Source organism: Podarcis raffonei, chromosome 1 (assembly GCF_027172205.1).
Source record: "Podarcis raffonei isolate rPodRaf1 chromosome 1, rPodRaf1.pri, whole genome shotgun sequence".
Lineage (NCBI taxonomy): Eukaryota > Metazoa > Chordata > Lepidosauria > Squamata > Lacertidae > Podarcis > Podarcis raffonei.
In genome coordinates, this window is record NC_070602.1 from 76046277 (window position 1) to 76060170 (window position 13894).

The 13894-nt window shown below is 40.5% G+C and overlaps 1 protein-coding gene across 5 annotated transcripts in view; it reads left to right on the plus strand.

Moving 5' to 3' along the window:
• Positions 1-13894, plus strand: part of CHID1 (chitinase domain containing 1) — a 106399-nt gene that overhangs the window by 59142 nt on the left and 33363 nt on the right. Inside the window, exon 12 of one of the 5 annotated variants that reach the window (XM_053394589.1) lies at positions 3987-4156. The exons of the other annotated variants lie outside the window; for them this stretch is intronic. Coding sequence (XP_053250564.1) covers positions 3987-3993 — 7 coding nt within the window. The 3' untranslated portion in view covers positions 3994-4156. Of the gene's footprint in view, positions 1-3986; positions 4157-13894 lie in introns of those variants that run through there. 5 annotated transcript variants of the gene reach the window in all.

Consider the following 13894-nt stretch of genomic DNA (forward strand, 5'->3'; position numbering starts at 1 on the left):
CTGCATATTGGCAGGCACAACACTGCAGCTGAGTTCACAGAGAATTCTAAGAACATACGAAAAGCCCTGCTGGATCAGGCCACAAGGGCATCTCCTCCTGCTTCATGTTCTCATGGTGGTTCACCAGATATCTGTGGGAAGCCCACAAGCAGGAGATGGATGCAGCCGTTCCCTTACCACTTGTGTCTCCCGACAAATGGTATGCAGAGGCATGTTGCCTTTGATCCTGGAGGTAGGTAGCATGCAGCCATCATGAGCAGTAGCTATGGCTATTGACCAGGTTCGGTCACAATGTTTATAATGTTCTTACTAACCATAGTTTAACTACCGTATTTTTTGCCCTATAGGACGCACCGTCCCATAAGGCGCACCTAGTTTTTTGGGGGGGAAATAAAGGAAGATCTGTGTGAAGCCTGGAGAGCGAGAGGGGTCGGTGCGCACCGACCCCTCTCGCTCTCCAGGCTTCAGCGAAAGCCTGCATTCGCCCCATAGGACGCACACACATTTCCCCTTCATTTTGGGAGGGGGAAAAGTGCGTCCTATGGGGCGAAAAATACGGTAAATCACAGTTCCTTGTGCTTGGATGTCATCGGAAACTGATTTGTTGTTTGTTAAAACAGAAGCTTCCAATTTCCTCCTTGTGGCTGTGAAAGAACTGAAAAAGGGAGAGGGAATGGGTTTGTGAGACTCACTTCAGTTCATCCATATATTGGATGAACTGTGGGCTCCTGTTGCCTCTGAGCTGTGCCACAGTCCTTTTACAGGGAGCATTGAAATGGCACATTTACAGTTGTTGGGCTGAATATGTCTCATCAGTTGAGAAATGCTGTACTGAAATTTTTTGGTGTGTTTCCTTAAAGTGAGATAAGACATTTCTTCTTTTCACATATAGCCTATGAGTGTTGTGCTTTATAATCAATGGACTAGTCAACTGCAATGCTTTGCTTGTCTTTAATATGCTTAGTGAGGTGCAATTGAATGAAGTGAAAAACATCCCCTCTCCTGTAAATTTTATTAGGTTTCATAATTGCCAAACCCAATAGATAGCACTGCATATTGGGGTTAATAAAGGTCCATAGAAACAGATGTTCTTTGGTCATTTAGTCCTTTTATTTTCTAAAACTTAATTAACTGAAAATGAGAAAAGCCCTGTAATTGCCAAAGCCTGCATTTGCAGTAACTTTGGCTTATACTTTGTAGCTTATGTCTCCTGTACAGTCTTAACTGTGGGTAAATCCATGCTTCTGGTAACTAGAGCTTCAATCAGAAATACAGAATAGCTTCTAAGGACTTGTTCACACTTGGCATGCATATCACTTGATTTCTCAACAAATGACTGTGGCTGAATGTGTGAACTGACTTCTTGGGCAAAGCATTGTATTTGAGTTTTGTGAGGTAATTTAAAAGTTCTGCCTGCCTATGATAGCTCATCCATGTGTGCAAGCCATTATTCTATCACACTTGATGTTGCATTCTCTATGTTTCGAACATATCTTGGCTCAGTTAGCTGATTCTCACATACAGTCACCTTGTTCCTCCCTTATACAAACTGGAAAACAAGCCAGGAAGGATTCAGTTAATCACAGTTCTGTAGTTCTATTGCAACAGGAAACAATAGTTTCCTTAAAAGCCCAGATATGAAAGCATGTTTTAAATTGGCTTAATTAATACCATTGCTTTTCAGAAGCTATTAACCACAGTTTCCTGCTTCAGAATTAGCTAAACATTTCCTGACTTCTTTGTGTGAAGGAAAGAATGAAGCAGGTAAAAGAGTCTGGCTTCATCTGGATGCAATCATTATACAAACAGTCATAGGTGAGCAAGCCCTAAAAGATGGAATAAATATTTTCCAAATTTTCTACAGTAAGTTGTTTCATGCTCAGAAAGAGTTCTGCTTGTGCAGTGGGACTTCCCACTGGATGGTTGGCACGCATCTGTCTCGGGAAACAATGGATGAGTGTGCCTTCAGGGGTGAAGTCAAACTGTTGGAGAGTTAAAGTGCCTGCTGTGGCTGTAGAGACCAATACAGGAGAAACATGTTTTGTTGCAGCAGGGGCAGATGAAGGTGTCTGGTTGTGCTGTTTCAGGTGTACCATGGCATTTATTTTTTCCCATACCTTACTTAGCACCACATTGACATCCACCCATACTTAATGCCCTTGCTTTGCTCCTTTTGTGTCTTAGGGGCATATAAAAGATCAGTGACCACAAAGCTAAGAAACTAGCAGACATAATATATAGCATTTGTTGTTCAGTTAATAGTTCACCTTCATTGGATGTTTGGGGGGTTAAGGAAGACCTTTGAGGATATCTTTTATTTTTTGCTATTTCCTCTACATAAAGTTCAGAGGACACAGCTTGCTAAACAGTTACCTTTAAAACTTTAAAGTTTTAGCCAAATGGAGATCCTGCTGGGTGTGAGTCTGTAAATGCTCCTTTATTTGTTATGTCTGACATTTGAGAATTCCTTCTGCATCTGCTTACAAGTTAGTTTAGTTTCCTGGATGCTGTTGCAGGCTACAGAGCTTGTGATCTACACACACACACACACACACACACACACACGGCACTTCCTCTCCCCCTTTAACTGTAGGATGAAATTTAGATTCGCTTGGCCTTTAGCATTTGCTTGCTACCTGATTCAGCATCTTGGGCTTCTGTCACTTTTGCATGATTGCTTGATCACACAACTTTTTGTTCCATTTCTGCACCTTCACTAATTATCTTTTCTAGTAAGTGATTGCTCAATCTGTCCACATTTAATTGCCACATTGACAGGCATAATTGTAATAAAAAACAAGACTTACGAGGCTTATAGGCACTGAAAGCTAAGCACATTAACTTAGTTTCACATTAAAGTTATAATTGGAAATCCTTAAGTCAGAAGAATTTATAATATATCTGAATTGTCTTAACATTTATTAATGCTTGTCCATTTGAGCGCAACTGATCAACTTAAACCAGAGGCTGTAATACCAGCACAAACCCACACTTATAAGCACCCTAAGGGGTCTGTTTCCTCCCCTTTTCCTTTAGCGGTGCCACAAGCTGCTTTTCATGCCAGAAGGATAGGAGGTATGGTACAGTGGCTTTAGGGGACAAAAGAGAATTAAGGTGCGCTGCATAAGTATCTTCTCCATCCTGTTTCTCTAGATTGTGGCCAGTGTTTGCTTGTAGGTCTGAGTGTGCCATTGTTTTTTGGAGTTAACGTTTTATTTTTTATTTTTTCCTTAATTTTTATTAAGTACAAATTAGAAAACATACATATTTACAACAAAAGAAAATACAAAAGAAAAAGAAAATACATTTAACCAAGGAAAAAAATTAGAGAATACTTTGTCTCTTTTCATATTTACAGTTATTTATACCTCTATAAAATGCTATTCACAATAAAGGAGTGAAATGAAAGATAAGATATCAGAAAAAAGAAAAAAAGAACAAAGAAAAAATAAAGAAGTAAAAGAAAAGGATCATAGGTGAATTTTTTTTAAGTAGATAAGTATTCACTATACATAGCCGTTTTCCCATCTATATTTATATTCAATTGTATAATTTCATCTTGTCCCTATCTACCTTAAAAAGTGTTTTTGTTTGTTTGTTTGTGTTTTTTGGTGATAACATTTTAATCCCAAAGCTATCTTAAGCTACCAGGACACAATTTCTCAAGTTTTCTTTAAGGAGGCATTGATGTTAAACCATTTTAAAGCATTAAAAAAAAAAAAAGTTTGTAGACCTGACCTTTTAGGTTACACACATGATTTTTATGAGCAATCTGATGGCTTTTGGTTTCCTGCTGCAACTTTCCACCCTTGTGCCAGAGAAGTTCCTTGCTTTTGTGCATGTGCACATGACGTGTCTGAACTTTCAAAGAAGTGTGTTCACTTTTTGTTGCTGGTTCCCACCAGCAGAGATACTGTGAGGTAAACATGAATGCTTAAAGATTTTCTTTCTTGTTATCCTGTCTCCTGTCTAATCTTTACTTCCAGTCAATAGCGCCAGTAATTAGCTGTGTAGTATCAGTGGGAGCAAAACCTCTTCAGACCAGCTACAAGGCAAGGTGGAGCGAAAGAACCAAGATCAGACATTCCTAATCGTGAGCAGGAGCAACAAAGGCATATTACAAATTCTAAACATGGATCTTTTGGTATTTAGTCTCCTTTTGCTTAAACGGACAGAACATTAAATGTGACTTGTACAACATCCTGTGCTTTAAGTTGACTTGGTTCTCTGGCATTTTCTGTTTGTTTATTTCACTTGTAATTTGCTTTCTCCCCTTGAAAACTGAAATGTCAGAATGAACTTATTATCCACATTCAGGTAATATGCCTCAGTTTCAAATTAAAAATGAGTCTGATAGACCACTCATTGTACATATGGGGGAACTGAAAGCACTTAGTGATGTTAGTTTGGTCAAAACTTCAATCTCTTGGTGGCCCTAAATGAGCCATCAGAAGCTGAAGCTGTCAGAACCAGACATAAAGAAAAGAAAAAACATTTTTTAAAAAAATGCATTCAAATTGAAATTCGTTGAGGTATTTGTTGTTGTTAAAGAGGATTTCTAGCTCGTGGTCTCAGTCAATATGTTACGAAAAAGAAAAAGGTTTTAATAGAACAGTATCCACATGTAAGCAAGCCAGACGTTTGTATATTTCTGGTGGTCAGACTGATACTGTAGATTTTGAAAATGCTCTGGAATGACAGAGTTAACAGCAACCTATGTATTTTAGAGTTGATGGTGCATTAACTCATCTGACATCCTGCAGAAGTGTCCATAACTCTAAAAACCTGGGTTCTGCAGGAATGGGTCAAAGCTTTGTAAGTGAAAGGCATTTTGTAATAAAATATATTGCAGTGAAGCAAAGGATGAGGCACACCAAGCTTTCAGTAAAGAATATTTATGGAGAATTGTGTGTCTTTTGACTGAGATGGAGGCCTTCGGAATGGAGAAATGCCTGCACTCCCGCAACGCTCAGTGTATACACGTATGTGGATGTGTTTTACGGAATAGAAATCTTTTGAAATGTTTCCTCGTGTAGTACACTCCCTAGAAGTGATGAAAGTTTAAAGACTCTGAAGATGAATGTTGAGGGAATAGAGGATCTGTTTTAAAGAGTGGAAAGTGAGCTGCTAAGACTGGATGAGGGCCAGCCCAAGACATTTAGAAGTCTGAAGCAAAGAAGAAAATGGTTGTACCTCATTCTGTGTGCAGAAGGGGCTGGATTGATAATTGAACCTTTCTTCAACACTGGCAATGGGGTGCCTTCCTCTACTACCTTAGGTGGTGTATAATATGTCTAGCACATACAGCTCTGCTCTCCAGAGAGACAGGCCAGGAAGCTTAGGAGGAATGACTGCTCCTGGTGGTGGGAAGGCTGCCACTGCTACCTGAGGAGATTGCCTCACTCTCCCTAATGATTAGCGATGGCTGGCCCTGCTTATTGCACTGCAAGGAACTAAAGCTGATGGCAGCTGGATATTGAGCACTTTTCTTTTTGGGCACATCTTGCTGCTGTATTACATCCAAGTGGAGAAAGCAGCTAGCATAGTTTGCTTTGCCTGCTTAGGTGGTTCAATGGCCATAAGACATAGTTGCAGGCCCAGAGACGATGAGCCCATGGGATATATGGGATTTAGACTGAGCGCTGGGTTACAGAGAAGGTAGAGTGAAATGTGATGACAAACAGGGATCCTTAGGAAGAAAGAATTTATACAGGCTGGAGGCAGAAGAACTGGAAAGGTTTTGAAAGATGTTTCAGAGACACCTGTTTGCAGTTTTGTATTGTGTGCCTTAGGGGGTTGTTTGTTCGTTCCTGGAGGTGATCAGGGTTAGTTGCAGAATAATCACTTCAGGAGCCACCTTTTGTTTGTGGATACCAGTGTGGTAGAATTCAGTGTTGTCAACTTTTGTTTGAATTCACCATTCCCCATGTTCAGTGAATGCAGAACTTCATAAATAATAGGTGTTGGACTCAAATTCACTCTCTTGAAGGATGCATTTCAGAACTGTGTGTAGGCATGTTTTCTGGATCAGCATCACACCAGACCAAAAAGTGTCCATATATTACTTCTGTTACTAGAAAAGTGCTTCTGGGGCTTAAAGCAGCCTCCCCCAGTCTTGTGTCCTTAGATGTTGTTGAACTACCATCCCCACAGTCCCTGACCATTGGCAATGCTTGTTGGGAATGATGCAGGGTTGCAGTCCATTAATATGTGGGTATACAAGGAGGTGGAAGGCTGCCCAATGTATTCTGCTCCACAGTGCTGAAATAGTTTTCCATAGACCATTGTTGCATTTTGGAAATCGATGAACCAAGTTGACTTGCCTTTTCTCAAAACAGTAATAGCACAAAAATCACTTTTGGCTTTTGACCTCCACATTTGTGTGATCTCCATCTTGATGGGGAAAATGAAGTACTTTTTTCAGTTTGAAGGTACTGAAATGCAGTTACGTCAAGGAAATGTATTTATAACTTGATCTGAGAACTCAGATCAAAGGTTTTAAGAAAAATGTTCCAAGTCCTTGAATATAAGAACTGAACATGTGCTTCATACGCCCAACACATTGCAAAGTGACAACTTCATATTAATTTCGACTGTGCTCCAGCGAGGGAGGCAGCCATAATAATACTGCAGTTATAAAAATCATTTTCATTACTTTGGGAGGGTTTACCCTTCAGATACAGCGTCAGTGGGAGGAGAGGAACCATTGCTTTAAAATTTTGGGTGGCTTCTATGGGTGTAATATCCTTCAGCAGAAGCAATTGTGAAAAACTTTATAGACTATTTTATCCCTCATAGCTGTTACGATCACATCTCCCTTTCATGACAGACTGCATAAGACTGTAAAAAGACATGACATTTTAAGGATAAATATTTTTACTTCCTCAACAGATCAAATTTTGTTCTCAGTTATGCTTTCATCTCTTAAAGAGTAGGTTTCTTCTGTTTTTGTAAAATTTGCCTACTTTTTGTGATAATTTGAGAAAACTTCTCAGCTTTGAGTGAGTGTGTGCTCTACTACATAACATACCTTCCAGTGAAAATAACTCTTATGATTATGTGGAGGAAGTGAAATACTGTAGGAACTAGTTTGACTAGCAAAATGCTAGTCCAAACCTAAGTTCTCCTAGACAAGCCATAACCTATAGGGCAAACTTTGGTTACAGATCATGGTTAGTGTGGAGAGAGTTGGTACCCCTCTTTGAGGGTTCACACATTTGCCCTAAATGTGGTTTGGCTTAGTGTCATATTCAAACCAGGCCATTGTTGAATAAGGACAGGTTTTATTCTTATTGACTCCCAAATTGCAGCGTTTTATTTTGTTCCATAGAATTCAGTGGCAGCCATTCTGGTGTGTTTTTGTGAAAGAGAGAGAGGGTCTGGCTTTGTATTAACTTTTAGGATGAGTCAGTGCATGCATAATGCTGAGATTCCACTCTCAGGCCCTCTGAACTGTACATTTAAAGCAGTGTCACCATAAGAACAGAAGAAGAGCCTGCTAGATTAGGCCAATGGCCCCATCTAGTACAGCATCCTGTTTCCAAAGTGGTCACAGCTTCAGACCGTCATGGCTTCCCCCAAAGAATCATGGGAACTGCAGTTTGTTAAGGGTACTGATAATTGTTAAGAGATCCCTGTTCTCCTCAAAGTGTGGCAGTTCCCGGGGTTTCCTGAGAAGAGGGATTGACTGTTTAAACCTCTGAGAATTGTAGCTTATTGTTTATAGTTTAGCACATTTGCAGAAGTATTTGCAATGTGTGGCACTCTTGTAATCCATAGGTAATTTGTGTATATTCTTCCTCCACTTCCTCAACACTTTTATAGTATTTGGCAATACCAAGCACATTTTGAAATAACCAATTAATTTATTTTAAAATCTGTGTTTTGTTGTTGTGCTATGCTGTCTAGAGAGCTGGAGGTGGAGCAGTGAACGTTCTGCGCTTCTTCACTAGTGCCAACCTCTTAGTAAACTATTTCACCCACATTCTCTGTTCTTTTCCAGAGGACTATTGCATTCTCTTTTATTCTATGTATTTTCCTACCAATAAAGTTTAAATAGACTATTAAATCAATATGTCTTGGAGGAAGGAGCAATCCTCTCAAATTAGATCATTTACTGCAGGAAGACTAGTTTTATCAGACTCTTTCCCCCTGTAAATTAGTCTTAGAATACATGAGATTAGGCAGCTGATTGATTGATTGCTATAGCTGAACAGAGGAACACTGTGCTTTAAATGGAAAATCTGCTTCACTCCTTATACTTCACTGTTTCTGAAGCTATTGTATAATATAAATGATTTGTAACTTTTATGTTTTATACAGTCTAATGGCATCAGTATGTTAGGATGGTTTTAACCATAAATCAACATAGCCATGTTGGGTGTAATAACCAAGTAAGGGTGTAATGGAGAACTGCACCATGCAAATACCCAGTTCACACATGACAGTAAGCCATAAACAATTTGTGTCCACCCCTCTTCTCCATGTGTTAGTGAAAATAGCTTATCAAAATTGTGTGATATTAGGGGGGGAAATGCTTTCAAAAAAATTATGTATCTGGAGAATGTCACACTAAGATGTTGATGTATTTTTGTGAGGGTTTTTTAAAATTGCAAACTGCTGTGGAAATGTGAAAAATTTAACTTAAGATTGAAAAAAAATGGAAGATTTGGGCCACTTTAGCACCATACATTTAAAGCAGTATGATGCCACATTAAACAGTTATAGCTTCTGTCAAAGAATTCTGGGAGCAGTAATTTGCTAAGAATTGTTAGGAGATCCCTATTCATCTCACAGAGCTACAGTTCCTAGTTTCCTGTGGAGGGGGCTTGATTGTTAAACTGCTCTGGGCATCATAACTCTGTGAGGGAAATAGGGGTATCCTATGAACTCTCAGCAAGCTTAACAAAATACAGCTTCCAGGATTCCTTGGGTATGCTAGGACATTTTAAAGTAGTATAACAGTGCTTTAAATGTATGGTGTGATTGTGGCCTTAGAGAGGAATAGAAATAGACAGATTCACCTTTCACTGTTCTTGCCTTGCCTTGCCTGGTTCACATGTAATACTAAGTCAGTCCTCTAATTTATTTCCTCCCTGCTTACTGTTATGTGTAAACTGAGCCAGTAACTGTCTTTAACTTAACTCGAAGTTCACAGGCTTGGTCCTTCTAACTAACGGCCAGCTGGGGGAGGGGCCCCACCCCACCCATTTGCCATCTCACACAGAGCCCTTCTTTTCTTTGTTTCCCTTAATGGTCCATCACCCCGGCTAGGCAACCGCCTCAACAGGAAGCTAGTCTGACATTCTTTAGTGCTTGCTGGATCCAGGGTTTAGAAGGGTCTCGGCATTCAGGTACATTGTGTGACTGAAGCAGATAGATTCTTAGAGAACAGCAAACTTCCAGAATATTTACGCATATAAGCTGTATGTTACTTTGTGCTTTAGTCTGGAATTCCTCATCAGGATTGGTAGCCAAAAATCACCCCCAGCTATTCCCAAACCTATTAGCTTTGGAGAAAAATGTTGATCTTGGGAGAGTACTTCATTTTTAAAAGAGCAATACGCTTTCTGCTTGAACTCATACCAAACATTAGGAAAGTGTTTTAGCAAATTACAGTTCACCACTAACGACAGGCTTGGGAGAGGAGGTTGCTGTTGCACAGATGCTGTTGCCTTTTAACATGGTAACTTGTTTATTAACTGGGAAAATGCTGCCTATTGAGAGAGGATGGAAAAAGTCCCAAGAGCTCCTATATAAGAGGCGAACTGCATTCTACACATAAGAGCTCCAGTGCCATTTAAGAAAGGAAAACGCCTTCAGGTGATTAAATTTGAAGTGAAGGAGCCTGCGTGTATGCCGGGGGGGGGGGCTTTAACCCTTTCTGTGCATTGCTTTGCTGTAAATCATTCTCCAATCCCAATAACTTTCCATGAGCATGCAACATATAGGCAGCATGTAGGCAGCGCTCAAATAGCTTCTAGAATTTATGAAACAATGTAGAGACCAAGCTGATAGAAACACTGGTTCCTCTTCTTCCAAGTCATTCATTCATATAAGGATTGCTCAAATTCTTACAAACCTTCTGGGTTTTTTTTTCTAGTCTCATGTACTTAGCTTAGCATATAAACATGTGTTTATAAGTGGTCCATGTCTCACAAGCATATAGTAAGGTTGGTAGTACAATAGCTTTGTAAACAAGCATTTTGGTTTCCCTGCGAATGTCCCGGTCCTCAAACACGCTGCGCTTCAATTGGGAGAAAGCCGCACTTGCAGAGCTCAGGCGATGCTGGATTTTGGCATCAGTGTTGGCCCTTGTGGAAAGATAACTGCCTAGGTAGGAGAAGTGATTGACATTTTCCAATGTTACACCATTGAGTTAGATTTGTGGTGCTGCAGAGGGGTTATTTTGTACTTGTTGGTGCAGCACTTTGGTTTTTTGGATGTTGAGTGATAGGCCAAACTTTTCGTAAGTGTCTGCAAAGATATTTAGGATGGTTTGGAGGTCATCCTTTGAGCGTGCACACACTACGTTGTCATCAGCATACTGAAGCTCTATGACGGAAGTTACGGTAACCTTACTCTTTGCTTTCAGCCTGCTCAGATTGAAGAGCTTTCCATCTGTTCAATATATGATTTCTACTCCGGTGGAGAGTTTCCCTTCGACAAAGTGTAGGATCATGGCCATGAAAATAATGAATAGAGCAATAACTCAACCCTGTTTAACACCTGATCCCACTGTGAATGGTTCACTTTGAGAGCCATTGTTATATGTGATTGTTGCTGTCGTATTATCATGGAGGAGCCAAATGATGTTTACAAATTTATCTGCGCAGCCAATTTTCAGAAGGACAGTCCACAGGGCATTACGATTTACAGTGTCAAAAGCCTTAGTCAGGTCAATAAACGCCATATACAGGGATTTGTTTTGCTCTCTGCATTTTTCTTGAAGCTGTTGAGCGGTGAAAATCATGTCCACTGTCCCCCTAGAAGGCTGAAAACCATTTTGGGATTCAGGAAGGGTCACCCTCGGATATTGTTAAGAGACGGTTTGCTAAGATCCTTGCAAGAATTTTGCTGGCCACAGCTAATAGAGAGATGCTGCAATAGTTTCCACAATCAGTTCTGTCACCTTTTTAAAAGAGATTGGTAATTTTGACATCCCTAAAGTCTGCTGGGATCTCTTCTCTTTCCCAGATTTTTTCGATGAGCTTGTGAAGTTGTTGTGTAAGTTCAATTCTGCCCACTTTGAAGATTTTGGCAGGTATCCCATCAGGTCCACTGGCTTTGTTGTTTTTCATTTGGTTAACAGCTGTACACAACTCTCCCAGAGAGATTCCACCAACGGTGTCTCCAAAATTTTTTACACATCACTTGAGAAGACAGGCGAACTAATATCAGTGTACTGGAAGAAGCAAAGATCACTAGTGTTGAAGCAATGATTCTTCAACATCAACTTCATTGGACTGGTCATGTGCGGATGCCTGATGATTGTCTTCCAAAGCAACTATTCTGTTCCGAACTTAAAAATGGAAAGCATAATGCTAGTGGTCAACAAAAGAGGTTTAAATGCTATCTCAAGGCAAATCTAAAAAAATGTAGTATAAACACTGACAACTGGGAAACACTGCCCTATGAGTGCTCCACTTGAAGGAACAGCCTTTACCAAAGGTGTCCTGGGCTTTGAAGATGCTCGAACTCAGGATGCAAGGGAGAAACATGCTAAGAAGAAGGCACGCTTGGCAAATCCACACCGTGATCAACTCCTGCCCAGAAACCAATGTCCCCACTGTGGAAGGAAGTGTGGATCCAGAATTGGCCTCCACAGTCACTTACGGACTCATTGTTAAAACCGTATTTATGGAAGACAATCTTCCTCAGCTATGAGTGATCGCCAAAGAAGAAGAAGAATAAACATGTGTAATTCCTGGCTTAGACTTTTGCAATGAACATATTTTTTACCATATCAGGCTCCATCCACACTATACATTAAAAGCACTATGCCACCACTTTTAACAGCTGCGGCTTTCCCCTAATAATCATGGGAGCTGCGGTTTCAGGGTGCTGAGATTTTTTTAGGAAACCCATATTCCCATCCACCCACAGAACTACAATACCCAGAGTTCTCTGGGAAGAGGGATGGGTTGTTAAACCATTCGGGGAATTGTAGCTCTGCGAGGGGAATAGGGGCCTCCTGATGACTCTCAGCACCTTTAACAAACTGCAGTTCCCAGGATTCTATGGGGGAAGCCATGAGTGTTTAAACGCTGCTTTAAATGCATAGCACAGGTGGGGGCCATCAGAGATAGGGAACGTGGTCTTCTAAATGACGTTGGACTGCAACTCCCATCAGCTCCATCCAGCATGGATATTGGTCAGAAATGACAGAAGTTGTAATCCAGCAAGTCGCCCATCTCTGCACTACAAACAAATGCACCACAGTTGCCACTAGTTGAGAGACTGTTCTTTTGATGCCACATAGTCCTATGGAATGTGATGAGGGGGAAAGCTGGGACCTCTCAATAGCTGACTCCTTCCGCTCTGCCACCCTCTAGATGTTTGATGGTGAAAATCTGCAGTGCAGAGCCTGCTGCACTTGTAGATGTCCCCGATGCAACAGAGTTCAGAATTTGGGGGATCTTCTGTCATGGAGAACATCATCAATAAGTAAAAGAGTAAAAACCATCCTAAACTTTTACAGTAGCTATTTTAAGATCCTAGAGATCTTGGATCTTGAAGGGTAAGCATTCATTTCTTTAACTGCCATAGATGATTATTAACAAGAGATAATGAAATTGGGGGATGGAGCAGAGGAAATTCAGTTTCCAGCAGAAGGTTAGTCAGTTACTTGTAACTGATCAAGATACTGATCCCACCAGATGTATATTTTTGGAAAAAAGAAAAAAAGAAAATATACAAATTGTATTGCATTCAGATAATTAAAATGTCATAACAGTTTTCACATTCCGTTGCTTAATTAAGAGCAATAAAGATCATGCTAAATCTGAATGAATCAGTAATTTCCTCACTAATCACACAAATGCCAATGTCAGCATCATAATGGGATGCACAAATCTGGCAGTAATGAGGCTGCGGCTATTGGGGAAATTAATGTGAGTGTTCGCACAAATTGCACAGCAAGTTTTTTTCCAAGTTGTATTCAACTGCGTTTCCAAGCAGCAAATTTTAACAAACTACGTGCACCCAAGTATGGTTGTGATAGCCTAAGAAGTGTGTGTTGTATGTTTTAAGTCCTTATCTTTCCAGCGTGGTGAAAAAATAGGCATGTCTGCTCTACACTACACACTTTCTTCTTGTTTCTAGTTGATGTGATTTAGTTGAAGGATCATGCTACACTCCAAGCAATAGGTAAAGGTAAAGGTAAAGGACCCCTGGATGGTTAAGTCCAGTCAAAGGCGACTATGGGGTTGTGGCGCTCATCTCGCTTTCAGGCGGAGGGAGCCAGTGTTTGTCCACAGACAGCTTTCCGGGTCATGTGGCTAGCATGACTAAACTGCTTCTGGCACAACGGAACACCGTAACAGAAACCAGAGCGCACAGAAACACTGTTTACCTTCCTGCCACAGCAGTACCTATTTATCTACTTGCACTGGTGTGCTTTTGAACTGCTAGGTTGGCAGGAGCTGGGACAGAGCAACAGGAACTCACTCCATTGCGGGGATTCGAACTGCCGACCTTCCTATTGGCAAGCCCAAGAGGTTCAGTGGTTTAGACCACAGTGCCACCCAGCAATAGGGCTAGTAATACTGACATCTGTTATGGTGTTTGTGGTTCATTGTATTTACAGGTCACTCAGTGAATTAAGTAGAACTGCTAAGGGTCTAAAGCAGGCTCAGACAACTTGTGACCCACTAACTAACAAACAAACCATGTA